Genomic DNA, 18,213 nt, shown 5'->3' with positions numbered 1-18,213 from the left:
ATGGCTCATGGAGGAAGAGTGAGGAAAACCCCCCAGCTCTTATGTTGAGGTGTTTTTGGGATATATCCTGAGGTAAAACCTCATGGCTCATGGAGGAAGAGTGAGGAAACCCCCCCAGCTCTTATATTGAGGTGTTTATGGGATATATTCTGAGGTAGCATCTCATGGAGGAAGGTTGAGGGAAACAACCCACCCCCCCACCCCCCAGGTCTTATATTGAGGTGTTTATGGGGGTATATCCTGAGGTAAAATCTCATGAGAAGGGTTAGGAAAAAAAAAGCTTTTATATTGATGTGTTTATGGGGTGCATTCTGAGGTAAAATCTCATGGCTCATGGAGGGTGAGGAAAAAAATCTCCAGCTCTGATATGAGGTGTTTATGGGGTGTATTCTGAGGTAAAATCTCAGCCCTTCACCATCACAGGCTTTTATTTTACTTGTTAATATTTTACTTGTTAATAATGTATACAGGTTATTGCAGTGTTTTGTGCTCTCAATCACCACATAACATGGCGGTAACCGTTCTGTCACAATATGATAATTAGGAAATGGCGCCAAAATATGAAATCAGGTGAGGGGGCGGGGCACGGTGACGTCACGCTGTAAATAATTTTTCTGTGCCACACGCAACATGGCGGCGTTCTGCTGCCGTACTCCGGGTTACCGCGGGGTCAGGGGGCGTGTCTGGTGCCCGCAGCATGGCTCCACGGTACCGGGTACTACATTCGGTGCTCAGGCTGCTGCCATATCCCGGTACCAGATCACAGATCCGAAGTCTCAGCGCTCAGACTGCCCCGGCTGTCAGGATGGAGTATCAGGTATTACATCAGCCGGACACACGTGACTCGCTCATTCATATGGGCAGCACATGGGCGCCTGATACACACGAGGACTACAAGTCCCAGCATGCATTGCCAGCCGCATGTTACCTAGCTGTGTGTGGATTTCTGCAGTTTGTTGCAATGTGTCAGGGAAGCCTGCCAGCTCCAGAGGGCAATGGCTGACAGCTCCACCTGTCATAGGGATCTATGGGGGGGGGGGAGGGACGACTAAGAGAGGACCCCCAGGTAATCTGTGCCCCCCCCCCCCCCTCTTGCCCATTCCGCCCCCAAGTTTGGAAATGACCAGTTTATTTCCTAAACACATGAAAATATAATTTGCACTTTGTCCCTTTTTTTTTTTGCCATCTTTTTCTGAAATCCTAAGTTTTTAAAAAGTTTTTTTTGTTTTTTTTTTTTAAAACCTTTACACTATTTTATTACATGTAAAGGGTTGTGCCTGCAGGCTCCCCAGCGTGAAGGGTCTGCCCCGCGTGAAGGGTCTGCCCGCAGGCTCCCCGGCGTGAAGGGTCTGCCCGCAGGCTCCCCGGCGTGAAGGGTCTGCCCCGGCGTGAAGGGTCTGCCCCGGCGTGAAGGGTCTGCCCCGGCGTGAAGGGTCTGCCCCGGCGTGAAGGGTCTGCCCGCAGGCTCCGCGGCGTGAAGGGTCTGCCCCGCGTGAAGGGTCTGCCCCGCGAGCGCCCAGTGTAGAGGGTTTACCCCTTTTTCCGCTCACCTCAACCTTGAGAAGTGAGCTGGGCAGGTGTTCTCACGTCTTCCGATGCCTATAGTTCAGTAGGTATGGAGCGTCTATCCCGTTCATTAGAATAAGACGGGTGCACACAATCTACCGGACACAAATGCAACCCAGCAAGTATCTGTAGATGTGACGACACCTCCCCCGCTCACTTCCCAATGTTGAAGGGACAATTCCTTTAAGTGAAGTATTCACGCTATCCACAATTGTGGCGGCAATGAAACAAGTTCCCGTGAAGGCTGATGACGCTCAGGCTCTGGTCACATTGCCTTTAAGAGCCTCCGTTGAGGTTTCCATCACTTGACAAGAATAATGCGGCGTGCTGCCCTTATTTATGTCCTCATAATAGCGGTAGACTTGATAGATCCCAATGGACCCAACTAAGTTTTACGGTATTGTTTAGGCCTCATTCAGACGTCCGTGTATCGTGGTCTTAGCACAGACTATCCGCAAGTCTCCTGGCTTCCTCATAAATGCCTACAAGGATGTCAAGTTCAGGTTAGGAGACCCCCGGCCTGTGAAGACATCACACTTCGTACTTGGACTATGATCTGCAGATATCTGAACGAGGTTTTACTTGCACTGACGTGCCGCTATGTAAGGTCTGTTCTTGTTTTCTGCTTATGAAAACTTTCCATAAAAGCAAATATTTTTTTTATAATGCTGTATAAATGAATTTGCACAACCCAATCCCATCGGCCACGCCCATAATATATGGTTGCCGGATTGGATCCCTTACGTGACACCATCCGTGGTTCTTCTGTTGATTAGCTGGCCTGTTGCAATGTCGTTGTTGCAGTGCAATGCCCATATGGCTACCAAGCTGGTGACTGTAGGATATGAGGGACAGGGGGCTCCTATATTGTCCTTCACACTAGGGGACCCTAGGCTATTCCTAACTTCCGGATTACCTCTGATGGTGGAAATGCTGGAGTCCCATGCCCTACTGTCCTCCTGACCAGAAGGAAAGGAAGGGGCAGGAGTAGGATGGTAACACAGATAAAGACAGACAGGGAAAACTAAAACTCACAGGAACAAACGGTGAGAGACTAAGTGGAAAAGCAAGAGCAGGAAGGCAGCAACAGAAGGACCACAAGGGTTAGCACAAAAATGCTCACAACGATAAAGTATAACCGTCAGAAAGTCTGGATCACAACACCTCACCAGACCAGTATAGAGAAGCTATAGTTGGCATTAGAAGACAGGACCAGCCAGCATAAATAGGAGGGGAGCAAATGTGATTGGCTCCCTCGCAACATGTGATTAAAGGAAACTAACAAGTAAGTTATTTACTAATGATCCGTCCTGGGGATTGTCAGGGACACATTGTCGGATTGTTTTTTGGGTACAATAGTAACTGTCTTTCTGTAAATTTAATTTTGTGGGTTGTTTTTGCTTTTAGGATGCCATACGCACGCTCAACACGCTGCAGACAAATGCCAGCTACCTGGATCAGGTGAAGAGACAGCGCAATGATCCGCAGGAGCAGATGGTGGCCATGAAGGGGTTCCTGGAGAGGAGCGGGCTGCGGGTAAGTGACACCACAAGTGCTGGGACGGCTCACATGTCGGCTTCTTCCGGCCTCGCAGATCTCAGTCTCCCACCGTTTTGTGTACACAGCTCTTTACAGAACTTTCTGCCCCCATAGATATAAACTATCTGGGTAATCTGGTTCCTTTTTTTTCTTATTGGTCTCACTGTTTTACAGGTTGAGGATTTGGATCGGCTGAACATAATTCATGTTACTGGAACCAAGGGGAAGGTGAGTGATGGAAAAAGGCTCTTGAATCAAGGGGGGAAAGTTATAGGATCACAACGTTCTTCATACAAGGCAGCAAGAAGTCCTAATTCGGCTATGTGGACAAAAAACTGTTATTGCCCTTGGAAAAAGAGGATGAAAAAAGTGCTAAGAAAATGGAAAAATTGGGGTTAAAGGGAACCTGTCACCAGTTTTTTCACTATGAGACCAAAAGTGTCACCACCTGCAGCTCCTGGGCTGCACTCTATGAATGGGCACCTTGTACCCTGACTCCCCTTGCAGACCCCGAATATGACTTTATAAAACATGACCGTTAGGTATGCTAATAACCTGTGGGGCTCAGATGGGCGTGCTCATTTTCGTCTCCTGTCCCTCCTTGTGGCCTTCTTCGCCATCCTCCTTTTGTGATTGACGTGATGACGCCACCGTCATCATGGACGCTGCTCGGCCAAATCTCGCATCTGTGCAGTAATTCCCCTGGCTCGCGCAGGCGCAGTTCTCCCTCGCGGTGAGCCGTTGTTGTGTTTGCGCATGCGCAATATTATGGTCGGGTACGAGGATGATGCAGAGGACGTCATGCACATTGCCGACCATAATCTCGCAAATGCGCAAACACCACAACGGCTGGCGCGAGGGCGAACTGCGCCTGTGCAAGCCGGGGGAATTACTGCACAGGCGCGAGATTTGGCCGAGCAGCGTCCATGATGACGGCGGCGTCATCACGTCAATCATAAAAGGAGGATGGCGAAGAAGGCCACAAGGAGGGACAGGAGACGAAATGAGCACGCCCATCTGAGCCCCACAGGTTATTAGCATACCGAACAGTCAGGTTTTATAAAGTTATTTTTGGGGTCTGGAAGGGGAGTCAGGGCACAAGGTGCACCTTCATAGAACGCAGCCCAGGAGCGGCAGAAGGTGACACTTTTGGTTTCATAGTGAAAAAACTGGTGACCGGTTCCCTTTTAAAGTAGTTATCTCTGCAGGATAGGTAATGCATTTTATGAACGTAGGTGGTCCGAATGTTTGGACTACCGCGATCAACAGAATGATAGTCTTAAGTCCACCATATTGAAGGCATTTAAATGGAGCAGTAGTCATAAGAATCGGCAGAAATCGATTCACACGTGCCAGTCCATCGCCCACCGAAAGTGGGATAGCCCCATCATACGGGATGGCATCCTCTGCTCCTGAGCCGGCCTGATGGGATATCATCGTTGCGTCGTGGCTAATGGACTGGGACTTGCGAATCGATTTACACCAACTCTAGTGGTCATACACCCACCCCATTGCTCTATTCAATGTTTACTGGACTGATGGAGGTAGCAGAATACATACATGAACATACATCATACATGGTCTGAGTACAGTAATCGCCTATCCTGGGTCCAAGTGATGAAGGTTTGTCATTGGATAAACCATGACAGCCGCACAACTAGGCATTGGAGGTCTCGATAATGATGCTCAAGCAAATAAAGTATATATCTGGATGGTGCACGCCCTACTTCTGATGTAAAAGCTCAGTTATAGGCAGAGAACATTTATGGAAGTGACAGAACTTTAGACATTAGATAATATAGTTCTACACTTTTGGGGGGATTGTTTCCGCTATACATAGGGAGATGTTGTAAGCTTTTACATAATTTTGTTTTTTTTTTTTTTTTTCTTTGTCGCTCCATTGGGAGACCCAGACAATTGGGTGTATAGCTTCTGCCTCCGGAGGCCACACAAAGTATTACACTTAAAAGTGTAAAGCCCCTCCCCTTCTGCCTATACACCCCCCGTGTATCACGGGTTCCTCAGTTTTCATGCTTTGTGCGAAGGAGGCTGACATCCACGCATAGCTCCACAGCTTAGTCAGCAGCAGCTGCTGACTATGTCGGATGGAAGAAAAGAGGGCCCATAACAGGGCCCCCAGCATGCTCCCTTCTCACCCCACTCTTGTCGGCGGTGTTGTTAAGGTTGAGGTATCCATTGCGGGTACACAGGCAGGAGCCACATGCTGTTTTCCTTCCCCATCCCTTTAGGGCTCTGGGTGAAGTGGGATCATAATCGGTCTCCAGGCACTGAGACCGTGCTCCATCCACAGCCCCTGGGGACTCTGCTGGACAAGGAGCCGAGTATCGTCAGGGACAAGGCCCTGCTACTTTGAGGTACTCTGTGTCCCCGTGGGGACCGCGCACAGAAACACTCCAGCTTTGCTGGGTGTGTTAGTGCGCCGGGGACCGCAGCGCTGACCGCGCTTGTGCCATCACACACTGCAGCGTGGCTGGGTGTGTTAGTTTACTGGGGACTACCGCGCTGACCGCGCGCTGCCATTTCACACTGCAGCGCGCCTGGGAGTGTTAGTACGCCGGGGACTACCGCGCCGACCGCGCTTATACGCCGGCCGCGCTTATAACTTTAGTCCCCGGCTTTTGCGGCCTAGTCTCACTCTTTTCCCGCCCCCAGGCCTGCCAGTCAGGGGAAGGGCGAGACGCTGTACAGGACGTCAGCGCTGAGGGCTGGAACATGCTTTGCATACTCCACCCCCCTCACTGTGCACAGTGGGGCACCAGATTCCCGCACTTTCTAGGGCACGCCCACGGCCCCCTCCTCTCCTCAGGACGCCGGCAGCCATTCCTGTCAGCTCTTCTGACGCTGGAGAGGGGAGACAAGCTCTGGGAGACCCAGGCTGGGATTCTGGTGATCACACAACCGCTTTGAGCGGGCGGTAAGCAGCACCTGAGGTGCTGGCCCCACTAGTGCAGAAGTGTACATATAGATTATATGCTTATAGGCTATACTTTACACTGTATGGTGCACGGTTGATTTTTGGCAATATACCCTCCTGGATTGCTCAGAGGAGACAACAGCATGTCGTCCGCAAAAACCAAGGGTGCCAAAGCACAGGCTTACTATGCTGCCTGCGCCGCATGTACGGCTATACTACCGGCAGGTTCCACTGACCCTCATTGTGTGCAATGCTCGGCCCCTGTGGCACTTACTCAGCCGGAGCCTCTGCTAAGGGTGGCCCAGGGGGAACCACCTGCTAACACTGTCCAGGTGACGGGGACGGAGTTTGCAGTTTTTACTGATAGACTTTCTGAGACTATGGCTAAGATACTAGAAGCCTTGCAGTCCAGACCGGTATCTCAGACCATGGGCACTGTGGAATCATTGCACCCTGGTCCCCCTCAGTTGGAGCAACAATGTCCTCCCGGGGTGTCTCATAGATCCCAGGGTGAGGTCTCTGACACGGACCGCAGCCCCAGACCGCCTAAGCGGGCTCGCTGGGAAATTCCCTCGACATCATCACATTATTCAGAGTCTCAGCGGGAGGACTCTCTGTATGATGAAGCGGAGGTAGCTGATCAGGATTCTGATCCTGAGGCCGCTCTCAACCTTGATACTCCTGACGGGGACGCCATAGTGAATGATCTTATCGCGTCCATCAATCAAATGTTGGATATTTCTCCCTCAGCTCCTCCAGTGGAGGAGTCAGCTTCTCAGCAGGAGAAATTCCGTTTCAGGTTTCCCAAGCGTACAACGAGTATGTTTCTGGACCACTCTGACTTCAGAGAGGCAGTCCAGAAACACCGAGCTTGTCCAGATAAGCGTTTTTCCAAGCGCCTTAAGGATACACGTTATCCCTTCCCCCCTGACGTGGTCAAGGGCTGGACTCAGTGTCCCAAGGTGGATCCTCCAATCTCCAGACTGGCGGCTAGATCCATAGTTGCAGTGGAAGATGGGGCTTCACTCAAGGATGCCACTGACAGACAGATGGAGCTCTGGTTGAAATCCATCTATGAAGCTATCGGCGCGTCTTTTGCTCCAGCATTCGCAGCCGTATGGGCACTCCAAGCTATCTCAGCGGGTCAAGCGCAAATTGACGCAATCACACGTACGTCTGCGCCGCAAGTGGCGTCCATAACCTCTCAGACGTCGGCATTTGCGTCCTACGCTATTAATGCTGTTCTGGACTCTGCGAGCCGTACGGCGGTTGCATCCGACAATTCGGTGGCAATACGCAGGGCCTTGTGGCTACGGGAATGGAAGGCAGATTCGGCTTCCAAAAAGTGCTTAACCAGTTTGCCATTTTCTGGCGACCGTTTGTTTGGTGAGCGATTGGATGAAATCATCAAACAATCCAAGGGAAAGGATACATCCTTACCCCAGGCCAAACCAAACATACCCCAACAGAGGAGGGGACAGTCGAGGTTTCGGTCCTTTCGGGGCGCGGGCAGGTCCCAATTCTCCTCGTCCAAAAGGCCTCAGAAGGATCAGAGGAACTCCGATTCATGGCGGTCTAAGTCACGCCCTAAAAAGACCGCCGGAGGTGCCGCTACCAAGGCGGCTTCCTCATGACTTTCGGCCTCCTCACACGGCATCCTCGGTCGGTGGCAGGCTCTCCCGCTTTTGCGACACCTGGCTGCCACAGGTAAAAGACCGTTGGGTGAGAGACATTCTGTCTCACGGTTACAAGATAGAGTTCAGCTCTCGTCCTCCGACTCGGTTCTTCAGAACATCTCCGCCTCCCGAGCGAGCCGATGCTCTTCTGCAGGCGGTGGGCACTCTGAAGGCAGAAGGAGTGGTGGTCCCGGTTCCTCTTCAGCAACAGGGTCACGGTTTTTACTCCAACCTGTTTGTGGTTCCAAAGAAGGACGGGTCTTTCCGTCCTGTCCTGGACCTAAAACTGCTCAACAAACACGTAAAGACCAGGCGGTTCCGGATGGAATCCCTCCGCTCCGTCATCGCCTCAATGTCCCAAGGAGATTTCCTTGCATCGATCGATATCAAAGATGCTTATCTCCACGTACCGATTGCTCCAGAGCATCAGCGCTTCCTGCGCTTCGCCATAGGAGACGAACACCTTCAGTTCGCGGCACTGCCGTTCGGCCTGGCGACAGCCCCACGGGTTTTCACCAAGGTCATGGCTACAGTAGTTGCGGTCCTCCACTCTCAGGGTCACTCAGTGATCCCTTACTTAGACGATCTGCTGGTCAAGGCACCCTCTCGAGGCATGCCAACACAGCCTCAACGCTACTCTGGAGACTCTCCAGAGTTTCGGGTGGATCATCAATTTTCCAAAGTCAAATCTGACACCGGCCCAATCGCTGACATATCTTGGCATGGAGTTTCATACCCTCTCAGCGATGGTAATGCTCCCGCTGAACAAACAGCGGTCACTGCAGACAGGGTTGCAATCTCTCCTTCAAGGTCAGTCACACCCCTTGAGGCGCCTCATGCACTTCCTAGGGAAGATGGTGGCAGCAATGGAGGCAGTCCCTTTCGCGCAGTTTCACCTGCGTCCTCTTCAATGGGACATCCTACGCAAATGGGACAGGAAATCGACGTCCCTCGACAGGAACGTCTCCCTCTCTCAGGCAGCCAAAGCTTCCCTTCGGTGGTGGCTTCTTCCCACTTCATTATCGAAGGGGAAATCCTTCCTACCCCCATCCTGGGAGGTGGTCACGACGGACGCGAGTCTGTCAGGGTGGGGAGCAGTCTTTCTCCACCACAGGGCTCAGGGTACGTGGACTCAGCAGGAGTCCTCCCTTCAGATCAATGTTCTGGAGATCAGGGCAGTGTATCTTGCCCTAAAAGCGTTCCAGCAGTGGCTGGAAGGCAAGCAGATCCGAATTCAGTCGGACAACTCCACAGCGGTGGCTTACATCAACCACCAAGGCGGATCACGCAGTCGGCAAGCCTTCCAGGAAGTCCGGCGGATTCTTATGTGGGTGGAAGCCACGGCCTCCACCATATCCGCAGTTCACATCCCGGGCGTAGAAAACTGGGAAGCAGACTTTCTCAGTCGCCAGGGCATGGACGCAGGGGAATGGTCCCTTCACCCGGACGTGTTTCAGGAGATCTGTTGCCGCTGGGGGATGCCGGACGTCGACCTAATGGCGTCCCGGCACAACAACAAGGTCACGGCATTCATGGCACGATCTCACGATCACAGAGCTCTGGCGGCAGACGCCTTAGTTCAGGATTGGTCGCAGTTTCAACTCCCTTATGTGTTTCCACCTCTGGCACTGTTGCCCAGAGTGTTACGCAAGATCAGGTCAGACTGCCGCCGCGCCATTCTCGTCGCTCCAGACTGGCCGAGGAGGTCGTGGTACCCGGATCTGTGGCATCTCACGGTGGGCCAACCGTGGGCACTACCAGACCGTCCAGACTTGCTGTCTCAAGGGCCGTTTTTCCATCTGAATTCTGCGGCCCTCAACCTGACTGTGTGGCCATTGAGTCCTGGATCCTAGCGTCCTCAGGGTTATCTCAAGACGTCATTGCCACTATGAGACAAGCTAGGAAACCAACGTCTGCCAAGATCTACCACAGGACGTGGAAGATATTCCTATCTTGGTGCTCTGATCAGGGATTTTCTCCCTGGCCATTTGCATTGCCCACTTTTCTTTCCTTTCTTCAATCAGGATTGGAAAAAGGTTTGTCGCTCGGCTCCCTTAAGGGACAAGTCTCAGCGCTCTCTGTGTTCTTTCAGAAGCGTCTTGCCAGGCTTTCTCAGGTACGCACGTTCCTGCAGGGGGTTTGTCACATTGTCCCTCCTTACAGGCGGCCGTTAGAACCCTGGGATCTGAACAGGGTTCTGATGGCCCTTCAGAAGGCACCTTTTGAGCCTTTGAAGGATATTTCTCTTTCTCGCCTTTCGCAGAAGGTGGTCTTCCTAGTAGCAGTCACATCACTTCGGAGAGTGTCTGAGCTAGCAGCGTTGTCATGCAAGGCTCCTTTCCTGGTGTTTCACCAGGACAAGGTGGTGCTGCGCCCGGTTCCGGAATTCCTTCCTAAGGTGGTATCCACCTTTCATCTCAATCAGGATATCTCCTTACCTTCTTTTTGTCCTCATCCAGTTCATCAATGTGAAAGGGATTTGCATTTGTTAGATCTGGTGAGAGCGCTCAGAATCTACATTTCTCGTACGGCGCCCCTGCGCCGCTCGGAGGCACTCTTTGTCCTTGTCGCTGGTCAGCGTAAGGGGTCACAGGCTTCCAAATCCACCCTGGCTCGGTGGATCAAGGAACCAATACTCGAAGCCTACCGTTCTTCTGGACTTCCGGTTCCCTCAGGGCTAAAGGCCCATTCTACCAGAGCCGTGGGTGCGTCCTGGGCTTTACGCACCAGGCTACGGCTCAGCAGGTGTGCCAGGCGGCTACCTGGTCGATCCTGCACACTTTCACCAAACACTATCAGGTGCATACCTATGCTTCGGCGGATGCCAGCCTAGGTAGACGAGTCCTTCAGGCGGCGGTTGCCCACCTGTAGGAACGGGCTGTTTTACGGCTCTATTACGAGGTATTCTTTTACCCACCCAGGGACAGCTTTTGGACGTCCCAATTGTCTGGGTCTCCCAATGGAGCGACAAAGAAGAAGGGAATTTTGTTTACTTACCGTAAATTCCTTTTCTTCTAGCTCCAATTGGGAGACCCAGCACCCGCCCTGTTCCCTTCGGGCTGTTGTTTTTTCGTGTACACATGTTGTTCATGTTGAATGGTTTCAGTTCTCCGAAATTTCTTCGGATTGAAGTTACTTTAAACCAATTTATTTGCTTTCCTCCTTCTTGCTTTTGCACTAAAACTGAGGAACCCGTGATACACGGGGGGTGTATAGGCAGAAGGGGAGGGGCTTTACACTTTTAAGTGTAATACTTTGTGTGGCCTTCGGAGGCAGAAGCTATACACCCAATTGTCTGGGTCTCCCAATTGGAGCTAGAAGAAAAGGAATTTACGGTAAGTAAACAAAATTCCCTTCTTTGCAGGGATCCACTTGTGCCTTTGCTGAGCAAATTCTTAGAAACTGCGGCCTGAAGACTGGATTCTACAGGTATGGTTGTTTTAATTCTTAAAGGGGTGGTCATATTTTTCCAAAAGGAAGGATAACCTCGGCACACTACCGCTCCCATAAAAAGGCAATAATCCAGTAATTGGTATGCAAATATTTTTTTTTATTGATAAGGTTTGTCCAATATTTATCACGTGCATGTGCTTGGTCCAAAAACAATTGACGTTTCGGCCAGGGGCCTTCGTCAGCATGGACTTTTATCACGTAATTATATGTCAAAGTGAGAACATTCGGCTCTTGAGCCGCATTAAAACCTTGTGGAGAGTCTCTCAAATGACTTACACTGTAATTAAATGGGTACTATCAGATGATAATGTACACTGCAGCAGGAGCAATGTTGCAGGTACTAGGACTTCATGCAGTAGAAAAAAAACGGAGAGGGGGAGGGGTTCCAAGACCTACGTGTCAAACGTCTTCAATGAGACAGCATATATAAAGTCAAATTATTATATGGCATAACTGCTGGACTCTGCTGTTGAAGGATCAAGATTCTTTGGGAAAGCAGAAAAGACTGGACTGTGTCAGCTGTAATCTCACCAGCATATGTGGGACAGTTGTGGATAATGCTATCTTAAACAGGTCCAGGGAAGGAGTGAGGCCGGTATACCCGGTAGGAGAATATGATCTTTCCTAACCACCGCTGGACAAGTGTGCCATGTGAAGGGTCCTACACTGTGCAGGACCCTTCACATGGCACACTTGTCCAGCGGTGGTTAGGAAAGATCATATTCTCCTACCGGGTATACCGGCCTCACTCCTTCCCTGGACCTGTGAAGATAGCATTATCCACAACTGTCCCACATATGCTGGTGAGATTATAGCTGACACAGTCCAGTCTTTTCTGCTTTCCCAAAGAATCTTGATCCTTCAACAGCAGAGTCCAGCAGTTATGCCATATAATAATTTGACTTTATATATGCTGTCTCATTGAAGACGTTTGACACGTAGGTCTTGGAACCCCTCCCCCTCTCCGTTTTTTTTCTACTGCATGAAGTCCTAGTACCTGCAACATTGCTCCTGCTGCAGTGTACATTATCATCTGATAGTACCCATTTAATTACAGTGTAAGTCATTTGAGAGACTCTCCACAGGGTTTTAATGCGGCTCAAGAGCCGAATGTTCTCACTTTGACATAATTACATGATAAAAGTCCATGCTGACGAAGGCCCCTGGCCGAAACGTCAATTGTTTTTGGGCCAAGCACATGCACGTGATAAATATTGAACAAACCTGATCAATAAAAAAATATTTGCATACTAATTACTGGATTATTGCCTTTTTATGGGAGTGGTAGTGTGCCGGGGTTATCCTTCCTTTTGTATGTTTTTACCTCAGAGCACCTATCTATTCAGTGACGCAGAGCTTCTCCTTCGTTGTCATATTTTTCCAAGCCACATCGATATAATGTTGAGCAACAAGGCTTCTCTCCAATACCTTGTGTTGCCAATAGTGCCTGTGAGTGGCGCTATTGCGGTCCGCTCATCCCGTTCTCGTGACCCCCGGGCTCCGTGACCTCTGATTTCCAGTGATGTCACATCAACTTCCAGTTGACCTGACATCACCATGGCCGGCCCCAGTATTCCGTGAATAACTGGACTGTGGGTGCAGTGACACCGCTCGTCGCAGTCCAGCGTCGCTCCTGCTTGCGGTGCTCTGCAGTGAAGGAAAGAGCAAGGAGATACTGCGCTGTGACGAGTGGTGAAACGCCGCCCACAGCCCAGTCACTCATGGAAGCCTGGGGCCGGCCACGGTGATGTCAGGTCAACTGGAAGTTGACCTGACATCATCGGACATCAGAGGTCACGGAGCCCAGGGGGTCACGAGAAGTGGATGAGCGGACCACAATAGCGCTGCTAAGAGGAACTATTGGCAACACAAGGTATTTGAGAGAAGCCTTGTTTCTCAACGTTATATCTATGTGGCTTGGAAAATGAAGTAGTGAACCACGCCTTTAAATTGAAACGCTTAACAAAACTTAATACCTAATCCGGGCCCTTAGGGCAGAACATGATCTGCTGTGTCATGCCTCACGCTTAATCAGGTGTAGCGCAAGATATAAAGCGGGATCCGTTTTGACTGGAGTTTATTTCTCCTTTAATGTGCTGCAGATCTTTGAGGGCCTGGGATCTCAACCGATCGCATAAGACTGGGCCCAAGAGCTCACTTCAGCACTCAACTCCTGTGTTAAGTCTTTGGCTCTGTGCGTAATCTCTTGCAGGCTTTGAGTGCTGTTGGTTGCAGAAATGAGCAACCTTTTGAGCTATTTGGGGGGGGGGGGGGTCTAAGGACTTCAAAGGGTACAGTGCTGGTGTATTGCTGTATCCCTTGTATTTCCATGCCTATGGCTATGCAGAAATCCGCAGCAAAACCTAATTTCTTTGTCGCTCCATTGGGAGACCCAGACAATTGGGTGTATAGCTATGCCTCCGGAGGCCACACAAAGTATTACACTAAAAGTGTAAAGCCCCTCCCTTTCTGCCTATACACCCCCCGTGCAAACGGGCTCCTCAGTTTTTATGCTTTGTGCGAAGGAGGTCAGACATCCACGCATAGCTCCACAGCTTGGTCAGCAGCAGCTGCTGACTAGGTCGGATGGAAGAAAAGAGGGCCCATAATAGGGCCCCCAGCATGCTCCCTTCTCACCCCACTTTGTCGGCGGTGTTGTTAAGGTTGAGGTGCCCATTGCGGGTACACAGGCAGGAGCCACATGCTGTTTTCCTTCCCCATCCCTTAATGGGCTCTGGGTGAAGTGGGATCCGGATCGGTCTCCAGGCACTGGGACCGTGCTCCCTCCGCAGCCCCTGGGAATCTGCAGGATAGGAGCTGGATATCGTCAGGGACAAAGCCCTGCTACTATGAGGTACTCTGTGTCTCCGTGGGGACCGCGCATGGAGCGCTGGTCCCATACAGGAGCGTTTGGGCCAGACACTTTCCAGCTCTGCTGGGTGTGTTAGTGCGCCGGACATGGAGCGTTAGTGCCAAACACTTTCCAGCACTGCTGGAGGTGTTAGTGCGCCGGGGGACTACGCGCGGCCGCGCTTATAACTTTAGTCCCCGGCTTCTGCGGCCTAGTGTCGTTCTTTCCCGCCCACAGGCCTGCCAGTCAGGGGAGGGGCGGGACGCTGCACGGATCGTCAGCGGAGGGCTGGAGCATACGTTAGTATCCTCCTCCCTCCTCACTCAGTACAGTGGGGCGCTGGATTCCCGCACTTTTCTTGGGCACGCCCACGGTCTCCTCCTCCTCACAGAACGCCGGCAGCCATTCCTGTCAGCGATTCAGACGCTGGAGAGGAGAGGCAACACAGGGAGACCCAGGCAGGGAATCTGGCGACCACACAACCGCTCTGAGCGGTCGGTAAGCAGCACCTGTGGTGCTGGCCCCACTGAGTACCGAAGTGTGTATATATATATATATATATATATATATATATATATATATATATATATATATATATATATATATATATATATATATATATATATATATATATATATATATATATATATATATATATAGGCTTTTAGGCTATACATTGCACTGTACGGTCGCTCTGTTGATTTTTGGCTATATACCCTCCTGGTTGTTCTCAGAGGAGACATGTCATCTGCAAAAAGCAAGGGTGCCACAGCACAGGCGTATTTTGCAACCTGTACCTCATGTACAGCTGTACTACCGGCAGGGTCCACTGACCCTCATTGTGTGCAATGCTCTGCCCCGGTGGCGCTTACTCAGCCGGAGCCTCTGCTACAGGTGGCCCAGGTGGATCCACCTGCTACCACTGTCCAGGTGACAGGGACGGAGTTTGCAGCCTTTGCTGACAAACTGTCTGAGACTATGGATAAATGGTCTGCTAAAATACTGGAAGCCTTACATAGTCCAGACCGGTGATTCAGGCCCCGGGCACTGTCCAATCCTTGACCCCTGGTCCCCCTCAATTGGAACAGCAATGTGCCCCGGGGGTAACCCACAGGTCCCAGGGTGAGGTCTCTGACACGGACCGCAGTCCCAGGCCGCCCAAGCGGGGTCGCTGGGAAATTCCCTCCACTTCATCACACTGTTCAGGGTCCCAGCAGGGGGACTCTCTGGAGGATGAAGCGGAGGTATCAGATCAGGATTCTGATACTGAAGCCGCTCTCAACCTAGATACACCTGAAGGTGACGCAGTAGTGAATGACCTTATAGCGACCATCAATCAGGTGTTGGATATTTCTCCCCCAGCTCCTCCAATTGAGGAGTCTGCTTCTCAGGAGAAATTCCGTTTCAGGTTTCCAAAGCGTACATTAAATATGTTTCTGGATCACTCTGACTTCAGAGAGGCAATCCAGAAAAACCGAGACTGTCCAGACAAGCGTTTTTCCAAGCGCCTTAAGGACACACGTTATCCCTTCCCCCCCGAGGTTGTCAAGGGCTGGACTCAGTGTCCTAAGGTGGATCCTCCAATCTCCAGACTGGCGGCTAGATCCATAGTTGCAGTGGAAGACGGGGCTTCACTCAAAGATGCCACTGACAGACAGATGGAACTATGGTTGAAATCCATCTATGAAGCTATCGGCGCGTCTTTTGCTCCAGCATTCGCAGCCGTATGGGCACTCCAAGCTATCTCAGCTTGTCAGGCGCAGATTCATGCGGTAACACGTACATCTGCCCCACAAGTGGTGTCCTTAACCAATCAGGCGTCGGCGTTTGCGTCCTACGCCATTAATGCTATCCTTGACTCTGCGAGCCGTACGGCGGTGGCATCCGCCAACTCGGTGGTACTCCGCAGGGCCATGTGGCTACGTGAATGGAAGGCAGACTCTGCTTCCAAAAAGTTCTTAACCGGTTTGCCATTGGCTGGCGACCGCTTGTTTGGTGAGCGATTGGATGAAATCATTAAACAATCCAAGGGAAAGGATTCATTCTTACCCCAGTCCAAACCAAACAGACCTCAACCACGGAAGGTACAATCGAGGTTTCGGTCCTTTCGGACCGCGGGCAGATCTCAATTTTCCTCGTCCAAAAGGCCTCAGAAAGATCAGAGGAACTCAGATGCATGGCGGTCTAAGTCACGTCCTAAAAAGACCGCCGGAGGCACCGCTCCCAAAGCGGCCTCCTCATGACTTTCGGCCTCTTCAAACCGCATCCTCGGTCGGTGGCAGGCTCTCCCGCTTTTGCGACACCTGGCTGCCACAAGTAAAAGACCGATGGGTGAGAGACATTCTATCTCACGGTTACAGGATAGAGTTCAACTCTCGTCCTCCGACTCGTTTCTTCAGAACATCTCCACCCCCCGACAGAGCCGAGGCTCTTATGCAGGCGGTGGGCACCCTGAAGGCGGAAGGAGTGGTGATCCCGGTTCCTCGTCAGCAACGGGGTCACGGTTTTTACTCCAACTTGTTCGTGGTGCCAAAAAAGGACGGATCCTTCCGTCCCGTTCTGAACCTAAAGCTGCTCAACAAGCATGTGAAAACCAGGCGGTTCCGGATGGAATCGCTTCGCTCCGTCATCGCCTCCATGTCCCAAGGAGATTTCCTGGCATCAATAGACATCAAAGATGCTTATCTCCACGTACCGATTGCGCCAGAGCATCAGCGCTTCCTGCGCTTCGCCATAGGGGACGAACACCTTCAGTTCGTGGCACTACCTTTTGGCCTGGCAACAGCCCCACGGGTCTTCACCAAGGTCATGGCAACAGTGGTGGCAATCCTACACTCTCAGGGACACTCGGTGATCCCTTACTTAGACGATCTACTTGTCAAGGCACCCTCTCAAGGGGCATGCCAACACAGCCTGAACATTGCTCTGGAAACTCTCCAGAGTTTCGGGTGGATCATCAATTTTCCAAAGTCAAATCTGACACCGGCCCAATCACTAACATATCTTGGCATGGAGTTTCATACTCTCTCAGCGATAGTGAAGCTTCCGCTGACCAAACAGCGTTCACTACAGACAGGGGTGCAATCTCTCCTTCATGGTCAGTCACACCCCCTGAGGCGCCTCATGCACTTCCTAGGGAAGATGGTGGCAGCAATGGAGGCAGTTCCTTTTGCGCAGTTTCATCTGCGCCCACTTCAATGGGACATTCTCCGCAAATGGGACAGGAAGTCGACGTCCCTCGACAGGAACGTCTCCCTTTCTCGGGCAGCCAAAGCTTCCCTTCAGTGGTGGCTTCTTCCCACTTCTCTGTCAAAGGGGAAATCCTTCCTGCCCCCATCCTGGGCTGTGGTCACGACGGACGCGAGCCTGTCAGGGTGGGGAGCGGTCTTTCTCCACCACAGGGCTCAGGGGACTTGGACTCAGACAGAGTCCTCCCTTCAGATCAATGTTCTGGAGATAAGGGCAGTGTATCTTGCCCTAAAGGCGTTCCAGCCGTGGCTGGAAGGCAAACAGATCCGAATTCAGTCGGACAACTCCACAGCGGTGGCATACATCAACCACCAAGGCGGAACACGCAGTCGGCAAGCCTTCCAGGAGGTCCGGCGGATTCTGCTATGGGTGGAAGCCACAGCCTCCACCATATCCGCAGTTCACATCCCGGGCGTAGAAAACTGGGAAGCAGATTTTCTCAGTCGCCAGGGCATGGACGCAGGGGAATGGTCCCTTCACCCGGACGTGTTTCAGGAGATCTGTTGCCGCTGGGGCATGCCGGACGTCGACCTAATGGCGTCCCGGCACAACAACAAGGTCCCGACGTTCATGGCACGGTCTCAAGATCACAGAGCTCTGGCGGCAGACGCCTTAGTTCAGGATTGGTCGCAGTTTCAACTCCCTTATGTGTTTCCTCCTCTGGCACTGTTGTCCAGAGTGTTACGCAAGATCAGGGCCGACTGCCGTCGCGCCATCCTCGTCGCTCCAGACTGGCCGAGGAGGTCGTGGTACCCGGATCTGTGGCATCTCACGGTCGGCCAACCGTGGGCACTCCCAGACCGACCAGACTTGCTCTCTCAAGGGCCGTTTTTCCATCTGAATTCTGCGGCCCTGAACCTGACTGTGTGGCAATTGAGTCCTGGATCCTAGCATCTTCAGGATTATCTCAAGAGGTCATTGCCACCATGAGACAGGCTAGGAAA

The 18,213-nt window shown here is 51.6% G+C and overlaps 1 protein-coding gene across 1 annotated transcript in view; it reads left to right on the top strand.

Moving 5' to 3' along the window:
* The first annotated feature begins 664 nt into the window (after positions 1-664).
* Positions 665-18,213, top strand: part of FPGS (folylpolyglutamate synthase) — a 60,825-nt gene continuing 43,276 nt past the window's right edge. Inside the window, exons 1-4 of the mRNA XM_075322892.1 lie at positions 665-817; positions 2,974-3,102; positions 3,280-3,333; positions 11,081-11,145. Of these exons, the coding sequence (XP_075179007.1) occupies positions 698-817; positions 2,974-3,102; positions 3,280-3,333; positions 11,081-11,145 (368 nt within the window). The 5' untranslated portion in view covers positions 665-697. The remainder of the gene's footprint in view (positions 818-2,973; positions 3,103-3,279; positions 3,334-11,080; positions 11,146-18,213) is intronic.

Source organism: Anomaloglossus baeobatrachus, chromosome 9 (assembly GCF_048569485.1).
Source record: "Anomaloglossus baeobatrachus isolate aAnoBae1 chromosome 9, aAnoBae1.hap1, whole genome shotgun sequence".
Lineage (NCBI taxonomy): Eukaryota > Metazoa > Chordata > Amphibia > Anura > Aromobatidae > Anomaloglossus > Anomaloglossus baeobatrachus.
This window is presented reverse-complemented; position numbering and strand designations above follow the sequence as displayed.